This window comes from Nanorana parkeri, unplaced genomic scaffold (genome assembly GCF_000935625.1).
Source record: "Nanorana parkeri isolate BGI_ZX_2015 unplaced genomic scaffold, ASM93562v1 scaffold118, whole genome shotgun sequence".
NCBI lineage: Eukaryota > Metazoa > Chordata > Amphibia > Anura > Dicroglossidae > Nanorana > Nanorana parkeri.
This window is the reverse complement of record NW_017306386.1, coordinates 1,216,118-1,238,207: the sequence shown is the minus strand read 5'-3', so window position 1 is coordinate 1,238,207 and position 22,090 is coordinate 1,216,118. Positions and strand designations below refer to the sequence as shown.

At 43.2% G+C, this 22,090-nt stretch overlaps 1 protein-coding gene across 1 annotated transcript in view; it reads left to right on the top strand.

Annotated features, from left to right (window-relative positions):
• ANKFY1 (ankyrin repeat and FYVE domain containing 1) overlaps positions 1-22,090 on the top strand; it is a 56,438-nt gene that overhangs the window by 457 nt on the left and 33,891 nt on the right. Inside the window, exons 2-6 of the mRNA XM_018553373.1 lie at positions 4,975-5,167; positions 14,817-14,935; positions 20,586-20,721; positions 21,104-21,227; positions 21,651-21,800. Of these exons, the coding sequence (XP_018408875.1) occupies positions 4,975-5,167; positions 14,817-14,935; positions 20,586-20,721; positions 21,104-21,227; positions 21,651-21,800 (722 nt within the window). The remainder of the gene's footprint in view (positions 1-4,974; positions 5,168-14,816; positions 14,936-20,585; positions 20,722-21,103; positions 21,228-21,650; positions 21,801-22,090) is intronic.

Below are 22,090 nucleotides of genomic sequence, written 5' to 3'. Positions count from 1 at the left end.
AGCTCTATGTGTCATGTACATGGGCTGATCGGTGTACACAGCTCTATGTGCCATGTACATAGGCTGATCGGTGTTCTGTACGTGTGTGTGATGTATATGGCTGAACCCACTGTGCACAATAATACAAGTAGTTGTCACCTGAGTATTGGCTCCAGGAGCACAGGGCTCTAATAGTCACCATACACTTTAATATTTGTACACTCATCTTTACGTTTAGTAAAACTGTAATATGAGGACCTGCCTCATCTATCCAATCAGGCCGGCCGTGTACTACATAGTCATTGGCAGATCTAGAGGAGGTTGTACAGTCAGAATGTAATGGGTGTGATGGCATGCAGTGTTTTGGGGTTTTTTTGTGTGTGATGTGGTACAACTGCAGTACGCTGTGCCAATAGAACTTAATGAAATGTCACTTGTGACATTTTAATAAAGTTCTAAAAAAAAAAAAAAGTAAAACGTGATTGATACACCAGCAGCCATGCACTCAGTGCAGTGTTCCTGGTGTGAACGGATCATTATTGTTATAGGGTGACAACACTTACTAGGCGGCCATGGCTTGCTGTTGTCACCATTAGGAAACCTGCCCTGAAAAACTCCATACAACCATCACTGGAGTACACGTGTAGACAGGAAGATCTACACGAGATCAGAAGCCCTGAGATGCAACAAAGTATAAAAAAGAGGAAATCAAGTATTTAATTCAATTATATGATACACACTTCTTTAGAAAAGAAAAAGTTGTCCAGTTAAAGGGAGATTTCACCCAAATTTAAATGTACACTTCTTGATAATTTCATCATCACAAGCCTAGCCGCCCGCCCTCTATCCTGATTTGTCATGCACTGGTCCTGGGTTCACACAGGAGAGGGGAAGGGGCAGTTTTTTGCAGGGGGTTTTTTGGGGGAGAGCACTGGTTAACCCCCAGGCCGTGTGTGTGTGTGTATATATATTTTACAAACAGTTTTTTGTTTTTCAGTTTTTTTATTTTACATTAATGGACATTATTTACATGATGCCAATCTCATGTATAGAAACAAATATGGAAAAGACTATACAGTTCCTTTTTTAAAGTGTAACTCATGTTTTTGTTTATTAGGCCCCCCCTTATAGTGCCAATCTTCTTTTACCTTCTGTGCCACCCCAACTTCCTACTTGGTTCAGCACCAGCAGTCCGACACTTTGTCATTCTGCCTATTTCCTGTGAGTCCAGTTTATCCCCCCGGGAGTTGTCGCAGTACTTCAGGATCGAGCAGAAATCACGCATCTAGGGGCTGTGTTGTCAGACAGGCTGGGCTCACAGTATTCCAGGACCAAGCGGCGCTCAAGTCCCCTAGGAAGTGTGTCATCTCACAGGCTGGGCTTACAGTATTCCAGGATTGAAAGATGATTATGCCCACCTAGGAGCTGCTTCATCACACAGGCTGGGCTCACAGTACTCCAGGACCGCATGGCGATCATGCCCACCTAGGCGATGCAGCATCACACAGGCTCGGCTACCTGTACTGAAGGACCGATTGGTGATGCTCCCTAAGGGGCTCCATCATATGAGAGGCTGGGCTTTCAGTATTCCAGTATTGAGTGTCAACCATTCACCCCTAGCGATTGTATCATCTCACAGGCTGGCTTCACAGTACTTTAGGACTGAGCAGGCCTCATATGCCCCTCAAGGGACTGCGTCATCACACAGGCTAGGCACATAGTACTTCAGGACTGAGAGGTGCTCATGTCCCCCTTGAGGCTGTGTCATGTCACAGGCTGGGCTCATAGTACTTTAGGACCGAGTGTGCCACATATGCCTCCGGAGGAGCTGCCACATCTCACGGACTGGCTTCAAAATACTCTAGGACCGAGTGGCGATCATACCCCCTTAGAGGCTACGTCATAACACAGGCTATGTTCTCAGTACCCCAGGACTAAGCGGTGATTATATCCCCCTAAAGGCTGCATCATGTCACAGCAAAGGCTTACAGTACTCCAGGACTGATCGGTGATCACACCACCCCTAGGGTCTATGTCATCACCCAGATTGGGCTCACAGTATACCAGGACTATTGGAGGGAGGGAAATCCTGGAGTTCCCCTTGAATTCTGATTAGCAGACAGTGTTTTAAATGAGAGAATGGGACCTCTAAAACAAGACATTGCTAGCTCTGTTGATGATTGGTCACAGACCTTTCTTCAGACACCATGAAAGTATTTTGGTCTTTGGTTTTCCACTTGTACAGAGTCCTGGGTGAAATAAATAACAGATATGCATTGTTTAGAATGATTAAGTCACTAATTAACACCTTGGTGCTTTCAGGACTTGGAGGGTTAGCCCATTTCCTTCAGAAGGGTATCTTGAGACAGTCTATTTTAAAAGAAAACTCCTGGCAAACCGCCTCATTTCAGCAACGTTCTTTTAACCCATTTGATTTGATTTGATTTTGAATAAATACATTTTCCACATAGAGCTGATCGAGTTTCTGCTTTTGACACTCGTGGCATTTTTGTGTTTTCTTTCTGAAAAAGGTTTTCAACAGAGGCTTTGGCCTGTAGTAGGAAATCGAGCCTTACCCTACACATTTGCAGTCAGCATGTTAATGTTTTGGTAAATGTTTATTCAGGGTTGTACAGTGTCTCCGACGTGGCTGAGTGCACAGACCTTTGGCATAGTGGGCTCTTTTTGGAGTTTAGTGGAATCCACCTAAATTAACAGTGCTTGTAAAAACCACAAGTGCAACCAGTGCAATCAATCATTTTATTGAACCGCGTATTAATCGTTACAGGGTGAACTTTTGCCTTTATAATATATGCCTGGAATTCAGCTTTACATTCCAGCTGAGAACACCTCTGGTACTTTCCTATATGAGGGCCGTTTGTATGGTCTTTATTTTATGTGCATTCAGTATCTATGCCAGTTAAATATTATCTAGCATCTAGAATAGTTTACTCTGTACAGATTAATTATCAGAAGATTAGGACTAGGTAATACATGCTAGTGTTATTGCGCAGCAACAGCAACATCCTCATTTTCAGGTTACATGTAATATGGAATTAGTCAGCGATGGTATGTCCCTACCGTCTTATACACAGTGTATTGGACATGATCACTCAAGGATTGCTGGAGTGCAGTGGGAGAGAGACAGTGTAAGAGACAGTCGGCTCTGAGGTTTAGGTGAGTATAACTTTTTTACTTTAGCACCTAGATAAAAATGAGAACTTAACCCTTGCAGTGCGATTCTCATTATCGATTAGTTGGCCTGGAACCCCTGTATTTCTCCTCCCCGTTTGAGGCTGGTGTCTCATGGGCTCTGTGGCCCCTTTGATCCCGCCTGCTCCCAGTGGGGATCGGAGGGGACATAGACCCCTGTAGCTGGTGCCCACCGGTGAGGAGAGCTCCCCCAAACCTGCCCTTGCTGCTACCACATTGGCTCTGCTCCCGCCATTCTGCAGCTCTCTCCTCCCTGCTGGAAGCCCGCTACATGTTGCGTTCTGTATCCCCTCCGATCCCCGCTGCTATCCCCGGCCTGAATCGCCAAAGTAGCAGAGAACAGACCGCAGCAGCCACCGCCTAGTGGCGAAGAGAGACCGGATGTCGGGGAAGTACAGGGAGAGCTTCAATGACAGGCGGGAGGGATGGAGGTGCTGAGGATCAGTAAATTTGTCAAATTTTTACTGATTCTTTACTATGCAGCACAAACAGAGTGATCAGCACTGATCACCCATGTTTGTAAATAACTGAGGACAAAGTGATTATTATGTCCCAAGTTATGAATGGACATGAAGTGCTCTTCATCACTTCCTGTTCATTTATGAATGGGAACATAGTACATATTTACTATCTGCTCATTTTATGAATGAACAGGAAGCGGCTCACTATAGGGGCTTCCTGTCCATTCATGACTTGGTTGATGGTAAGTGAATAAACAGGAAGCCTCTGTGCCTCCTGTTCATTGAGTGCTGGGGCAGCAGAAAAAGAGATTGAGGACTCTGTGTCTTCAATCTCTTTTTATTTCGAAAGGGAAATACCGGGTCTAGTTGGACCCCTCATATTTCCCCAGAGCCCCCAACAGTAAAGTAAAATAATAATAAAAAAAAGAAATGACCCCACTATTAGAAAAAAATTAAAAAAGGTGGGGGAAGTAATTTTTGATTTCGGCCTGGCAGATTCTGCTGTGGGAAGGGTGCGTTATGGTACCATTAATTTCAATGGCACCCCAAATACTCCTTCCGTCTGCACCGTAACGAGTGGTGCTGCAATGCCGTGTGATTGCAAAAAAATTGTGCATGCAGTTTTCTTCTGGAGTAATGGCATTTCAGTTTTTTTTATTTGCTTAATCAAATCAATAATAAGGCTATTAATCAATTATGAAAATAGCCATTACTTGCAGCCCTACAGTCCATTCATTTTGGAACGGGCTGCCAATGCACTAGAATGGACCTCCAGCATTTTTTTCCAATGGAGCATACGGTAGGGCTTTTCCATGTTTTGTGCTGCACTAGAACATGTGTGTGAGCGTTGTGTTGGCTTCGTGCATTGGGTGCCATTCAATTTGCATCGCATCACCAATGTGTGTTCTAGCTCTTATAGAGGTGTTTATGCTTCACTCACTAGTGCTCATTTTAATAACTGCATGCAGCTCTTCATAAGGCTCTGGTCTTATTTCCTGCTTGCCCTAATGAAACACAATCACCAGGGGGAGGGAAAGGGTCTGCAGGAAGACACTGCTGTCTCTGGAGAGAAGTAGCTGTGCTGAATGTATTAATGAGCTGTTTAAGATTCAGATGACATGCAGGCTGTTCTCTTAGTTTGTCCCTTGTGCAGTATAATATACTCCATTGAAAAGTAAGCTAAAAACTAAATGTGTGTTCCAGAATGAACAATTTGGACAGATTTGATCTTATCTCATAGGATGAACCTCTCATAGGGGCTGGTTTTTGTTGGAAGGGTTTGCTTAGTTTATATGTTCTCATATTGCCATTTCTCTTGTAGAGGAAGTGGGCAAACTGCAGAAGCACTTGACCCTTCTACGTCAGGAATATGTCAAAATGCAGCAGAAACTGGCGGAGACGGAAAAGAAATGCACTCTTCTGGCGGCCCAGGCCAACAAGGAGGTCTCCAATGATTCATTCATCAGCCGGCTCCTGGCAATTGTTGCTCAGCTCTTCAAGCAGGAACAGTACAGGTAGGATGAGGGTTTTTGGCATTTATAGCTTTTTGCTGTTTTCTTTTTATAAGCTTAGTCTTGTTTGTATATTAGGGATGCACTTATACTAGTATCGGAATCGGTGCCGATACCGAGTATTTGGGCAAGTAGTCGTACTTGCTCGAATGCTCCTGATAATGGAACTAATAATATCAGGAAGCCGGGCAGCGAGTCATTACATGCCGCCTGGCTTCCTGATTGGCCGAGGAGCCAGCTCCATGCTCCCCGGTGATGAGGGAACATATAACCGGCCAAACAGGAAGCCTGGCGGCAGGTAATAACTTGCTTCCTGATTGGTCGGTAAGTTGGCCAATCAGGAAGCCGGGCAGCAAGTCATTACCCGCCTCCGGCTTCCTGATTGGCCAGAAAGCCATGGAGCCAGCCTCCTGGCTAATCAGGAAGCCGGGTGGCGACACATTACACGCCGTCCAGATTCCTTATCGGTATTTCCTGTATCGGTATTCGGGCGGTAGGGATGCACCGAGGAACCCCTGCTACCTAGCAACAAGTGAAGCTGGCTTCCTAGCCAATCAGCGAGGGGGGTCATAACCCACTGCCCGGCTTCCTGATTGGAAAGGAAGCTGGTTCCATGCTCCATCGGCACTTGCAGTCAGAGGGAGATTTCCCTCTGACCAGAAGTTTCGGTATCTGAGCATTTGGGCAAGTAAGAGTACTCGCCCAAATACTCTGTATCGATACTAGTAACAGCAAGTACCAGAAACAAAATATTGGTATTCATACTTTATACCGGAAAACCAGCATCAGTGCATCCCTAGTGTATATGTTTGTCACATTAATGATCGTGTGTTGTGAAGCAAACATAGAGCATGATTAAAGTGTATCTATGGTCAAAAACGGAAAATAAATCTGTATTTCTGTATTGAATTTCCATAAGTTCTATCCCACTCCTAATAATCATATTGATCTAGACATTTGCAAACTTACTTATTGAACATCCCCATAGGATGTACTTCCTCAATGCACTGACACCATTTCACTGTAAATATGCACCTCCTTATGTCACAACAGAACCTGCCTTTTGAACCACAACTCAACATCTGAACAATGTAACATCATTTCTTACATCATATCAAACAGCAGGGAAAGATGCAAAGCACACTGGGAATCAAGAATTTAATTCAAAGTGCTTTCATTAGCATCATGTTGCCCGGGACTTAGCCCCGCCCATCCATCAAACTCAAATCCTATTTCTTCAACTTCCCTCCCCAGTTCTTTGGTTTGAAAAAGAGGCATCCAGCCTCGAAACGCGTTGCCTCCTAGCACGATCTCTCACCAATCTCCCCCTGAGTTATTATCCTCCCTCTTTCCCTCTCCTTCTCGACTCATTTGCAATTCTCCCCGGTACTATGCTATTCCCTTCATGTAGTAATTGGCACCTGCCGCACTGTTACATACACAGTGCACGGCAACTCTCCATTCTAACCGCCTCAGCTCAGTCTGGTCAGCTTGCCCCGCCACTCCCCACCGTTCCGATGGGAGCCACCGGCTTGACTTCTTTGCATTCAGCAGTCTACCTGCCACGTCAGTCGGGATCAGTTCTTCATCTCTTCAGCCTGCAACAGACCATCAGAGAGCTGCTCAACACAGAAGGGGTCAACCAACAGCAAGTCTGGGGACCGTTTCATACCTGGCCACAGCAATACATCGTTTCAAGGACGTTGACCATTCCACTATCATGTGAGTGTCGTTTTGTAATTCAGCTAAGCACAATTGTAGACAGTTATTACACTACTCAGTAGCATTCTTATCAGATTAACTGCCTCCTTAAGAACTAATTGTCCTTGTCCCACCACCTACAATTGTGTGAGGTTGTGGCGCTCCATTACTAATTTTTGTTGTTTCTGTTCACATATGAATGCTGGTTACAGCATGCATTAATGTACACTGTCATTGACTACTGATGTCTGACTAGCTACACTGGTTGGGAATAAGAGCCCTGTAAACAGATATAGTTAAATCATTTCTTTTTCATATGCAGGAAGCCGTGTTTGAACAAGGCGTCGAACAGAGGTAGGCAACTTCAGCTGTTGTGGAACTATGTACTGTACCATGACACGTTGCAGGACTGTGACAGCCAAAGGAAACGCTCCTGGAGGCAGGTGTATGATGGGATTTGTAATTCACCACCGCTGGCTTACCAAGGTTGCCTACCCCTGGTGTAGACTGACAGGAAAAATAGAATTTCAGCCCCATTAATAGTTTATAAACTGCAAATGTTTAGCACTACCTGTAGCCATTGAACTTTATTTGTGTGTGCTCAGAGATCTATATTGGGGGTTCGCTGAAGTTTCCAACCTAGTCTTTTAAGATTTCATCCAGTGCCAGTCCAAGTTTCCAAATGACCTTCCCATATGTATAGCTTACTAAAGAGTTTGTCATTGTATGGCTCACTGTGTTCTTGGACATCCACATCGGATGCTCCCACCTGCCCTTGAATTCAGCTGTTCACATCAGATCTTCTGCTCGTCCTGGAACATAACAGAGAGCTATCAGGAGAAGACGTGACACCCTGCCTTAGATTTAAGGTACAGAATTCTTCTTGATGACTTCGTGTCACATTTTCCGTTGAGAAAACCATTTTAAGAATGTGTTCTTGCAGTATTGTATGATGTGACGTGTGAACTGCGAAACGAAAATGAAACTCATTATAGCTGCACCCATTTCTTGTGCAAGACACCAATAGTGTGATCCCTTTTGCAGTGTTGACATTACCAGGTACCAAAGTGCGTGTAAGTTAAATGGTATTTAACTGCACTCTGGGCAAATGGCTACATGTATAGTTAAAATACAAAGTGGCGTGCCGTTATACCAACCCAAAGGTCTGTAGTTTCCCCAGATAGTTCTGAGATTTAGACAGCTTTGCAAGACGGCATAGGCCGTTTGGTGACCTCACTTCTCTACTGCAGTTAAGCAATGCAGCCTGGTCACCTCCCTGACCCCAGCCTGTGGTATATTTATACTAAGTCATATTCATGAACTTACACTAGCTGCATTAAAAGAGTTGTAAAGTCCCAGCATATACTATCCTAGTATAACATCAGCATTGTAATAGGAATATATACTAGAGTTGTTTTTGATAATACAATCAAAGCTTACTTGAAACAATCCCTTTTATGTTGTGAGTGCTTCCTTCTGTCTACCCATCACTTTCATCAACTTCCTGGATTCCCATTGTGCTTTGTATCTCTTTCCCTGCTGCTTCATGTGATGTAATCTCACTTTCTCAGGACTACATATGCCATCATGCATTGCTTCCAGCAAGCAATGATGATGTTACATTGGCCAGACGTTGAGCTCTGGTCCAGAAGGCAGGCTCTGTCAGAGTTGTGCATAAAAAGTAGGGAAATTCAATATAGAAATACATATTTATTTTTAAGTTTTGACCAAAGATACTCTTTTTTTAAAATACAATTTCTGATGTTTTAATGAATACACCCATGCATTATATGGCTATATCTTAGTACACACAGCTGGCATTCTGTAAATGATTGATAAATACCAGCCCGGGCATACTACAGCCTGCAATAGTTGATAACAGTATGCAACATTTAGATATACATAGAATGCATTGCCTGATGTATAGCAAGTTATTTGGAGTAAAGGAACTTTTACATAATGAATGTTCTTTGCAGCTCTTTTGTGTAACAACATTTATATTTTTTGTATTCGATATTTTAAAGTTACGTTGGAGCTACAATAGAAAGGTCAAAATGTGAAGCAAAACATATATCATATGCAAACTGCCAAAGATACAGGTGTAAACCAGGAGGAGGCATCCTTGGTGCTCCAGCTGTTGTGGAACTACTAATCCCGCAAGGCTTTTTAAGACTCTGACAGACACAGACATGACTTCCTGAGGGATTGTATTTTCACTGCAGCTGGAGTGCCAAGGTTGCCTAACCCTGCTGTAAACACTTAGGCTAATTTCACAACTTTTCATTGTTTTAACATAAAGCTTGTTGATGTACAATACTTCACACATTAATGTGCATTGTGTTAGGGCAACCCATTAATGTGAATGGTCTCCCTGGTGCACTAAAATGCACCAATAAATGCATGTACTTTTTTTTAAAGTTAGGTTGAACTCGATGGACATGTGTCTTTTTTTTCAACATGACTAACTATGTAACCACCACAACGCATGGTGTGTGGCGGAGTACTAAAGTGCAGGTGCATTGGGGTGTCAATGAGAATGAGTGCATCCACAACACAAAACACACAAGTTGTATGGTGTGAATGCGCATGTACCTGTAACACAAAGGTGTGAACTCCAACATGTTTCAGTCTGCCTGGAAGTGTCACACAACAAAGCCTTGAGGGTGTCTGAGATGAAAACTAAGCACTCCGTGAGTTACATGGCTTGGCGTAAGTGACTCCGGCCCTCCAGCTGTTGTGGAGCTAAGAGTCCCATGAGGCATTGCAAGAATGACAGAGGCATGACTCCCAGAGGCATGTTGGGATTTGTAGCAGAAGTGGGGGGCAGAGTTGTCCACCCTTGGTGTAAGACCATGCCCACCACTGGTGTACCAAGGAGCCCCCCTATCCATGACAGTTATAGACAGATGTTTCTTACCCAGAATACTGTTAAAATGTGAAGCACTGCGAGTTTTAATGCAGAATTCATCAGGTAACAGCAAAGCACCTACCAATCTATTGACCCTTAGTTTTTCAGTATTTATTGCTTTGTATAGGTGCCAATTTTGTTTAGTAAAGACTTGCATATAAAAAAAATGTGTAAGATAAATATTTAGGTTTAGGATTCTACCACTCAAGACTGTCCCCATCAACCCCAAAATAGTTGAGCAATTAATTTTTTGTACTTGATTTTCAGTTGTAAACATTTGTGTTTTGGTCAATGGAAAGCAGGTTACAAGGAGGCAGAGACTTAGGAGGTGCTAAAACATGCAGAAAAAAAAATATGTTGCGCACACTTTCAAGCATTTCCATTGAAGTCCGTGGAACCACAAATGCACATTTCTGCACCTGTATGCCTTTGGTGCAAAAGCACATAGCTCCCGTGTGAACGGACCCCATAGAATATATTGGAAATCTTATTGTTGAGCTTCGTCACACTTTTGTAAACACAGATAATCACTCCAGTGTGAACTACACCAAAATGTTTGTGACTGGTATGGTGGTACACGTTTAAAACGTGTCTGATGTAATCTGTTTTGTACCAGCCTTTCTCAGCCGGGGTGCCTTCTGGTTTCCTCAGGTGCGCCTCACAATTTTCTCACCTTGTCATGCATTTCAACGGTGCATGTGGGCCGCCAACACCATTAAAAAGAATAATGAAATGCAGGGAGGGTGAGATCCATTCAGGAAAGGACAGAAATTCACCTCCATCCAGGCCTGCTCCACCTCCCACCCACTGCCATGATGTTTAGGAGGAGGCCCTGATGTGAAGGGAGACTCTAATGCGAAAGGGGATTCAGATGTAAAGGTGGGCTCCTGTGTTGAAGACGGAACCCCATTTTTTTGTGGTTTTGCATGGGATAAGGCCACACAGTGTTTTTTACAATTACATTTTTTACACTTTAGACGGGTGCCTTGACATTTTGCATAGTTTTAAAGTGTGCCATGGCAAAAAAAGGTTGCTAAACGCGGTTGTACTCTATATATTTAGTTGGCCATGCTTTCTTTTTGAGTTTTGTTTACCTGCAGCTTTAATCCCTATACAATTCATGCAGTATCATACTATAGAAGCAATCTATGCAATAGAAGCAATCTTATCATGCAAAGATGTTTTGCAGTTTGCCGGTACAATCTGTAGTAGCTCTGATGTGTTCCTGTTCTGTTTTTCCTGAGAAACATGATTTTATCTGAAAAGCTAATTTTCCATGATGACACAGGAAGGACATTCTTGACTGATGGTGATTTTGCAGTGGTCAGATTTCCTGTCTTTCTGTCAGCATTTGTCATGAGTTTTATCAGACACGTACTCCAAACTGCTGCATTTGTACAGCCACACCATATTCAACTGAGGTTGCTTCAGGCGGTGTAAAAGACCAGTAGCTTATGTTTTCAAATAAGTTGTTCACCACTTCCTAAAACTACATCAGTTAAACCAAAATGACATTGTGTATAGAAATGCTTACATACAGGTATAAGGTCTACCCTGGTTGATTTAGCTTGGGGTAAAACGCATTAAGTTTTTTGGCACATTAAAGTAGTAGTAAAGCTAGTAAAGTATTTTTTTCCCCTGTTCAATCAATTGTGTTAGAAAGTGTGTAAGTTACAAAGTTACAGAAGGCAAACAAGCATCATGGACGCTCAAGTATACACTAATATATAATAATCAGTCAAATGAGCCTCATCCCTGTTACAATAAATGGTGTGCCTAGCAAACTTTGCTTGTAAAAAATGAAGGTGATAAGAGTAGAGAGGACCGAGGGAAGGAGGAGGCTAGGTTCACACCCAGGCGTTTGCAGTTTTCGCTCATTTTTTGCGTGTTTTTGCTTTTAAAAATGTGCGTTTAACGTGCATTTCTCCCTGCATGGAGATGTACAGGTATCCAATGAGAAGCAGAAACAGCCATGACTTAAGTTCCTGTTTTTGAGGAGAGTATTTCTTATATGACGGTGCTGCATTGAGTATGGATCCCTCTACTTGGCTTGCCACGGCAACCGTAGTCACAACTATGCTGATTCTCAGGAGGAGGAGAAAGCAATGGCGTAGATTCCTGGGTCCATCCAGTGATTTCCAACAGGCAACAACACAGCCAGTTTTGTGTGATGTACCAGTCTGACCTGGGCCTGGGCCTGGACCAGCCTAATGAAGTCCTCAGTAGACATCTGGTTCAGTGTTGAGTCCTCCATCTTGATCCCAGTGTGCTGTGTGACAGGGGGAAGTCCGCTCTCCATGCTGTGTAAGCTGCATGCTTATCACTCCTACAAACATGCATCCACATGCACAATTTTAGTACAAGCCCATGGGACCAAAACTGCACAGGATCCTCCTCAAAAAAACTCCTGCATCTTTCAGTGCGATGGGCGCATACTATGCCTGACGCAACGCTAAGGTGTTCATTGACTTGAATGGAAATGTGTGTTTTGCACATTTTTGCGTGCATACATTCATGCATTAAAACAGGTGTGAACCAGGCCAAAAGGGATAGCCTAGATGGCAGTAGGATGTCAAAGAGATCAAAGATCCATAATACAGAGGGAGGTAAAAAGGGAAGGGGCATGGCCAAGGGGGTAGCACTGTTAGATGCAAATCAAATCACACAGAGTGTAAAGATTCATGCATCAGAGTTCCACCAGATCAAAATCAGTCAGTAGAAAACCCATGGTTCCTAAACCTTTTGAAATGTAGGCATGGAGTCTTGCAGCTCAGCCTTGAGTTTTTCATTGATAAATAACCAATGCAACCTATTTTTGACTGCAGTCACGTGGAGACCACCAGATAACCATGACTTAGCAGTTGTCTGTTTTGTGGCCATCAGTATATGGGTCATGAGAACAAATTGGTGTCTTTCAGGTTTCAGATTAAGCAGTGTTTCACAAGTTCATAGGAAGCTCTGGTTAAAAGAGTATGCAAAATATCATAGACTTGAGACCAAAGCCCCTGGAGGAAGCCTATTCTTTTTTGCCAGGTGATAGGTTCACCCTGCATTCTCTGGCTTCCTGTGTGCCACTGTGTGATTTATTATTTACCATATCAGATTAATTAGGTCTACACATCCTTACATGCCTAACAATGCTTCTGTGGGACGAGGAGCAGGGGCATGTCTTTGAGGTTTGTTGTTCTCTCTTGCTGCCTCTATGTATTGGTGCAAGCAGCGTACACGTTACCATGTAGTCCAATGCCGGGAACGTACATGCAAGGGCTTTATAGCAAATGCAAAGTAAAGGAGCCGCCTTAACACTGGAAATCAGGGCCACTGCTTAACAGGACCCTCTAATTAACAAGGAAAGCAGAACTTTTGAGCATCTAAAAGCAGCATAGACTGTAAGTATTGCCATGGGCATTAGAAATGACAAAGAAACACTTTTACTTTAATATTCCTTTAATTTTAAATTCCAAACAGCCACCCTGGTTTTCTCAATGGTAAAACGCACGACGGCTTGTGTGCAGTGTCCAACACTGTGCAGATGCGCCTATCCACGCACATCGCACCGTTCTTCCTTTTTTTTTCTTTTGTACAACTTTATTGAAACTTCACAAGTAACATTCTATTGGCACAGCAGGGTGCCATCCTAGTTTTTTCAATGGTAAAACGCACAACAGCTGGTGTGCGGTGTCCGACACTGTACGGATGCGCCTATCCCTGCACATCGCACTGTTCTTACTTTTTTCTTTTGTACAACTTTATTGAAACTTCACAAGTGACATTCTATGGCCACAGCAGGGTGCGATCCGGTTGTTTCATGCCGCATCCCATTGCACTGACAAAAGTAAGGCATGATGTACTTTTTTTTTCACAGCACACAACTGAGTTCCCACTGCAACAATGTGGTGTGAAAGGTGTCCATCTGTGAGAAGTCAAATTACCTTGTCTTGCATCTGGGCTTCACTGTAAACAGCAGCCCCCGCATGCCCAGCACATCTGGTGTGACGGTTTGCAGTGCCGTATAATGCTGCATTTACCATTTTGTGTTCAGTAGCGCCCAGTAAAACCCTTGTTAACCTGTGGCTATATGTGATTTCCCATTCATTTTGGATGGCACCACAATGCACAGGTATAAACACTCTGAGCTTTGCCCGTGTGGTTTTTGTGCGCTGAGGACCATTGACAGCTCATTTAAATTAAATTGGCTGCCTTAATGCAAAGGGTGCCACTGCATAAAACATGCATGTTCACATGCATAAACACTCTTTTGTGTGGATTCGGAATGTCATGCTTTACAGCTGTCATAAAATAATTTCTCATCTAGCACCATAAGTAATCTCATGCTGGCTGTCATTATTCAGTTTGACATTTTATACAATGATCATCATTTGTTTGATCCTTTAGTAGCACATTGCACATGCACTTTCATTGTTTCCTTGTTCTTTTGCATAATAATCGTATACAAGAAGCGTGTCATACACTCTCATAAATAGATTAATATTTTTTATGTGGTAATTATAAGGTAAGGTAGCAACAGGAATACAGCAACACATTGTTTTCCACATTCGCTCTTGGTTTTGTTGTTGAAAATCCAATTGGACAATAGGCACTAATGACAAAACACATTGGGTTGAATTTATCAAAACTAGAGCAGACAGAATCTGGGGCCATTACCCATTGCAACAGATCAGCTTCTATGTTTAATTTATAAATCTTTACTGAACAAACTGAAGAGAGAAGCTGATTGGTTATTATAGGTAACTGCTCCAGGATCTGTCTGCTCCAGTTTTGATAAATTCTCCCATTAAGATTTTGATGCAATTTGATCAGAACTTTAAGAAGTAGACAGTCAAATCCAACCAATCATAATCTGACGTGTGCTACTGTTTGGAGACTATTCCTTATTCATTCATGTTTTTCCATGCATGTTTAAAATCTGGCAGTAAATGTCATGAAACGCCTGAAGCTGAAGTCCCTGCAGAAAGTGATTGTGTTGTGACTTTTAATAGTGAAGAAGAAAGCCCTCATTTGTTTGCTTTTCTTTCTGCACAGTGATCTAAAGATAAAAGTCGGAGAACAGCACATCAATGCTCACAAATTTGTGCTGGCTGCTAGGAGTGAGGATTGGACTCTGGCCAGTTTGGCCACAACTAAGGAGCTGGACTTGTCAGGTAAGAATGCCAAATCTTCAACTTGGCCCCTTGTAGAGGGCAATAATTCTTTCTGTGTGGGGGTGATCCAGATGTGGTCTCTGATTGTTCCTCCTGTGATCCATGTTACTACTCAGATAACAAGACCTTGTCTGTGTCCAATATCGGGGAATTGCATAAAAAACAAATCTCCAGATGATGTTCTCATTGCTTGCACCGTATATCGGGGAATTCCACAAAACAATTAATTCCCAGATGATTTTCTCATTCCTTCAGCCCTCTGTTTGGTGTCTATCAGCTATAGATATTAGATGCATATCAATTCACTGGGTGGGCCTATACTACTATACACTGTTGGTTTCCAGCTCAGCATCTTCACCAATGCAAGCTGAAGTCAGCCTTTCACAATCCTAAAATGGACACTGATGTAAAACAAACATTACCAACTATATCACATTCTCTTAGGATATCTGTTTTATTTAACTATATAACTATCTGTATCTGCCTTTGATCTAATTGAGTTTGAATCACATCATGCCTTTTCATGGGGCAGGTAGGCATGGAGGGGGACCTCTGATGTGAAAGAGGGCGACTCTGGTGTAAAGACGGGTCTTCTGATAGGGAGCGGGCTCTTGATCTGAAGGGCGGTCCTAATGTAAAGGGAGGCTCTTGAAGTAAAGGGGTATTCTGATGTGAAGGGAAGAAAATAAATACTTTTTTCTGTTTGGGGTCCCCCTTAAACTCCATACCAGCCCCCTATCTAGGTTTAGGGTCTGTAATGGATTTTGGAGGAAACATTTTTACATTTACGTTTTTTTCATTTTAAACTGGGGTGTCTTAAGATTTTGCAAATAAAGGTTGAGAAGCGCTGGTCTTCATTATACAGTAGATGTGCAAGGCAACGTGATCAGTACATGGTTGTAAATTGTTTCAATATTTGTGGCACAACGGATGTGAAGCAACAGCAGCAGGCAAGACTTTGTGGTTTCTAGACATAATAACCGTTCACAATGCTTTCTTTCTAGCTATGCTGTTGACTTGGAATCAACAAAAAAAAAAAGGGATGCTTTTGGCAAGCTGACTTTTGGCAGAGCCTATCTTTTTTACCAAATTTAAACAATGCCAGGTCTCTGGGAGACCTGAGAATAAGATCGTGTTGATGAAGCCAGTGGTCGCATGTTTGCTTGGCCGTCAACCAAGAGGATCTAGTAAGCGGTGTGGGGTTATGATTGTAAGCAAGATAAGTTTGCCTGGCTGCCTTGCTAGCTTCTGCATACCTGCTCCTTACCATTCGTTTCTTTGAAGAGGCGTATGCCAACACCCTGCCTCGTAGCACTGCTTTGGCAGTTTCCCAGTACAAAACCGGGTCAGATATATGTTGCGCATTATCGATCGCATAGTCATGCCACCATTGTTTAAGTTCACCCTGGAAGGTTTCATCCCGTGCTAATTAAGACGGGATCCGCCATATGTTGGGATGACTTTGCATGCCAATGTTTTTGACAGTAATCATAACAGGAGCATGGTCTGAGATAACAATATCATCAATGTGTGTAGATACTAGGTTAGGTAACAATGCAGGAGTAGAGAAAAACATATCTATGCGAGATAAAGCATTGTGTGCATGAGAGAAGTGGGTGTATTCTCTTTCTAGAGGGTGTAGATACCTCCAAAGGTCCTCCAGTCCAGTAGCATCCATCCAAGTATGGAGGTGACCCTCGCATGGGGAATGACCTGTTCCCGGGAGCGGTCCTCCTGAGGAGACGACACCGCATTGAAATCCCCACCAATCAGAAGGGGGCGGTCAGAAGGACGAGCTGAGAGTTGTGTGAGTAGATGGTCAAGATGTCGGAGTTGGGGCCATATACATTCCAGAGATCTAGAGACTGGGAGCCCAGCTGTAAAGATAAGAAAGACCACCTACCCGATCCAGTATCACAGCGATGGTCAATTATTGTGTGCGGTAAGGATTTGTTAACAAGAGTGATCACTCCCGCTGAGCGTCCCGCCGTTGGGGCTCCTATGGCAGTGCCTACCCAAGATTGCTGAAGGCGAGAGATGTCATCTTCCTTGAGGTGCGTCTCTTGGAGAAGTGCAATGTCGACTTTAAGGCTTTTGAGGTGACGAAGAATTTGCTGTCTCTTGTTGGGGGATTTAAGGCCTTTGATGTTCCATGTGATAATGTTTAGGGGGGGGTCCCATTCATCCAGTAGGATTAGATGATAGACGGTGCAAAGGTTACATTGTGATGTGGCACACTATCGGGCGTCCCAGTGCTCCTGTAGCATCCGGTAATGCCAGGACCTTTGAATGAATCGGCGGTCAAGAGATATGGAGCACACCACCCTATAGGGGTGGTATATTGAGGATCTGTAGGTGTAAAAACACATTGTCGAACTTCGGTGGCATAGCAATTGCGAGCTGATGAGGAGCTGGTCAAAAAACAAACAAAAACAGCTCCTAAAAAAAAATAAACATCCTTTAGTATGTACTTCCTTTTTTCCATAATGCGAACGCTCTCGGACAGACTGGAGGTGGAATGTTTCCTGACTTCCATTATCCGAGTCTGCATGAGTGGCGTATCCAGTGAAGAGTAATTTCTGCGAGAGCGAGCTCTCCGTCCTGTCTCTGAAATAATTGTCCAACAGCAATTAGTAATGTAGGTGTCTAGATCTAGATCTAGATCAAACTCAGCATCTACTCTCCTCTATAGATTACAAATCGTTTTTTGCCCGAACACCTACCCTTCGCTCCTTTGCACATTTTTTCCCCTAGCGCTTTGCTTTTTTCGATCAAGAACTAAACAGTGCCTGTCTAACCAAGGTATTTGACCTCAATCTCAACGCCTTTGGCGTGAATGTCTATCACCTGGTGTGATAGCCTTTCCCGCACCTTCATGAATTTCTTCAGGCTTTCTTCTTCCTCGGTGGGCTTTTTATCGGTGAGGAGGACGGCGGTTCGTTCCAGGATTCTAGAAACTTCTGGGCTTGATCTGCGGAGGAGAAACGCCAGCTTTTACCGTCATCGTTGGAGAAGCGCAAGATCGCCGGGTACTGAAGCGCAAATTTCACCCGTCTGCGTACCAGGATTTGGCAGACCTCATGAAATGATTTTCTCATCTTAGTGACTTCAGCGGAATAATCTGCAAAGAGAAGTAATTTGAGGCCCTCCACCACAAGATTACGTTGCGCCCGGTATGTCAGGAAGATGGTGTGTTTGTCATGATAATCCAGATATCGCACAATAACCGGTCTGGGTTTGTTATCATCCCTTGATTGGCCAATTCTATGTGCTCTCTCTACTCTGTAGGGAACGTCAAGGCCCAGAGCATTAGGTATAGCATTGGAGCAAAAGAGGCAGAGATCTTGAACCTTGACCGATTCTGGAATGCCTATAACCCTTAAATTGTTACGTCTGGAGCGATTTTCCAGATCATCTACTTTGTCTTGTAAGGTCTGTAGTTGTTTAGTAATGTCACCGCGGGTTCGTTGCGTGTCAACGGCGCAATCTTCCAGATGACATACTCGCAGTTCCATTTCCTGCAGGCGGCGTGTGTGGGTGTCAAGAGTGGCATTTAGTTTTCCCAAATGGCTTTGTAATGAATCTGCTATAATAGAAACCACATCTGCTTTTAAACATTTAGCCACTTCAGAGGCTATCATTTTAAAATCAATAGAGGGGGGCGGAGTTTTCTCACAGCCTAGTTCTCCCTCAGCAGCCTCATTCCTATCTGCCTGTGGGCCGTCTTCAGCGGCCATATTGGATGGGGCATCGTCCTCAGGTCGGACGTTCACGAGGGACCGTCGCACCCTTGGCTGGCGCTCGATATAGTGGTCCATGTCGGGCGGATATTCGTTGGTGCAGCGGAGGTCAGTGTGAGTCGGGTGGCCTGCTGAAAGTGGTTAATGACGAGATGACGGGACGGAGCTCCGTGTCCATCGTCTATCGCATTGGGCGCCGGAACCGGAAGCGAGCTTTTCTTTTTATGTGACAGACAATAAAATAAAGCTATAAATCTATGCTGTAAATAATTAATTTCAAAATGTTAATGTAATTTGTTCTTTTTATAACAATATTGTATAAATGTACTCCCAAATTGTCCTATTTTTTGCTCTGACCTATATCGAAGATTCACAACTTTTTCAGTCACGGCATCCTTTATAAGTGTGAAAAATCTTGAGGCACCCCAGTCTAAAATGTAAAAAAAAACGTTGATGTAAAAAATGACATGTGGCCCCTCCACAAAAATTCATACCATACTCTTATCCGATAAAGGGTTCTGGCATGGAGTTTGATGGGGAAATTCATACAAAGACATCTGGTCACCCTCTTCAAATAACGGTGTTCTCTTCGCATCGGGAGCCTCCTTCTTTCAAATCAGAGACATCATCCCCACTCGCTAGAATACCCCCTTTCTCATCAGAACATCTTCTTTCACATGAGAGTCCCCCTTGACACCAGGAATTCTCTTCCCACCAGCAGCTCCCTTTTCACATCAGAAGCCCCCTTTCGCATCAGAGTTTCCCCTTTACATCAGGAGCCCCCTTTACATCAGAGTGTTCAATCCCCCTTTCATATAAGAGTCCTACCATCACATCAAGACCCGCAGCAGAAGCAGCATGACTGATGGCGAAAGGCAGAGCAAGCCTGAACGGAGGCAAACTTCCATCTTTTTTTAAAACATTTTTTATGGATCCCACCATCCCTAGATTTGTGTCTTTCGTTTCCATGTTTCTAGCAGCCAGCCCACCTTCACCATGGAAAGGCATGATGCTGTGTGAAAATTTTGTGTAAGCCAGAGGGCTCCCCATGGAGCTGTGGCACCCTGGATGAGAACTACTGACCTAGATGATGTGAGAGTTCTATTCATTTCCAGTGCACATTGTTGCTTTAACATTAAAGACCCTCCCCATCCTCACCTTTAGACACTTTGTTGTATGCAACATGGACATATAATTATTACCTTAATGCAAGGTGTGAAACACTGCTATGAATTAAAGTATGGTTTATGACAGGGGTTTGCAAACTTTGGCACTCCAGCTGTCGAGGACATTGCAAGACTCTTGACAGCCATAGGAACGACTTCCAGGGGCAGAGGAATGATAGGATTTGTGGTTACACCACAGCTGGAGGGTTGAAGTTTGGCCAACCCGTGTTTTATGGTCTCTTTAAATGTGCTTCAAGAGGCATGGGGAATGCCTCTTTCAAGCACAGTTGTAGAAACTAGCAAGGCAATGTTTTTCATGAATATGTCATAGCAGAGGAAGTTAAAACCAGGAAAGTAAGTAATGGGAACGTTCCCTGCAGTTTTCTGAGTGGATGCTTATCGTGATCATGTCATTTACTGCCTTTTAGAATGTTGCCCTTTTTATTTGAACTGAAGTTGTGACAAAATAAATAAAATCCAAGTTTAATGTATGCACACACACATTTACACAGATCCAGGGTTGCAAAGAACTGTTCATTGTAAACAGTCTTTCCCGTATTCTAGGAAGAGGTCGGAAGTTTTGAAGTAATTTTCCCCATTGCTTGTCCTTTCTGATCTTGGACTTTCAGGATCTGTGACATCGCACATCCTCTTGCAGTGGTGGTTAAGGTTGTGATGTGTGCGCCCATTGTTTACAGTGCTGTACACATGTTCACCAGGAAAGTTTGGTCTCTCTACCCCCAGATTCCAATCCTGAGGTGACTATGGCCATGCTCCGCTGGATCTATACCGATGAGCTGGACTTACGGGAAGATGATATCTTCTTAACAGAGTTGATGAAGCTTGCGAATCGGTTTCATTTGCAGCTCCTTAGAGAGAGGTAAGGTTTTATAGAGGCCACACACTAAAGGTTTGGGTCAATTGGCTTTTGTTGACTTCAAAACCGCTTCTCTCCCAATACAAGTCTATAGAAATGCAAAAGCAGCTAAAGCAAGTCAACTATACTTGCATTGAATTCTGAATGATCTCAAAAACTGATACCAAAAGCACACTGCATTGACTGGATGAAGCCTATTGACACAGGCCCCAAGAGATGCATTATGTTGAAGCATTGCTTGAGATTATTGCATTTTGTACATTTTTATGATTTGTCACAGTGGAGAAATCCAAGGTGCACATGATCTGACATATTCCCTGGTGATCTTATTCTTGTATTTTGACTTATAGGTGCTAGTGTTTAAAATTATTTTACTCTATATCAGGTGCGAGAAGGGGGTGATGTCATTGGTGAATGTGAGGAATTGTATCCGTTTCTACCAGACAGCAGAAGAACTTAATGCAATCACTCTTTTAAACTATTGTGCTGAGATCATTGCAAGTCACTGGGTAAGAATCAATTGTGTTCTAGGTAATGGACAAAAGTTGATCCTGCCCCCTCCCATCTCCTTGGTGCTTTAACATGATAAGTAGCCTTATCAATAACCAATAGGAGGGGCTTATTTCTGTTGTCTAGTTCTGGATTTACCTATTGCTTTTGCATGCAGTCGTCGTGGAAGGTACCCTTTGTTCATTTTTGCATGGGGGGGGGAGGCGTAATGAAAGCTGTAAAGCAATTTCTTCAAGTTGTGTTTTCTGAGTAGATGGCGCAGTTCTCTAAGGTTTCCGAATGTACATAGTATGAAGGATGACAAGTCAACACACATTTATGTAATAAGTGTAATTTTCCAGCTAGTCCACTAGTAATAATTGTAACCATCCTGGAAATGTGTCCAATAATTGCTGCTTTGTTTCTTTTATCGGATCATTTAGGATGACCTAAGAAAAGAGGATTTCAGCTCAATGAGTGCTCAGCTGCTGTACAAAATGATTAAATCAAAGACGCAATTCCCTTTACACAAAGCAATTAAGCTGGAAAGAGAAGATGTGGTTTTTTTGTATCTGATAGAGATGGATTCTGAGGTATGATGAAATCTTAACATAACTTACAGCAAAAAACAATAGCTTGTGCCTAAAGTGCGTCATCTTCATACTGCAGGATTGTCGTGTACAGACAGTGCTTACCACGTCAGTCATAACACAAACATGAAAAAAATGTGTCAAAGTGCGTACAACACTTACTATCATTACTAGAAGAATTATCATCTGAACTAAATGTGATAATAAATGTACAAGTGTAAATTCCAGTCAAACATTACCTTTTTTATTTTTATTTTATCTCTCGGGGGGATGGGGGGGGGGGGGGCCCCCAC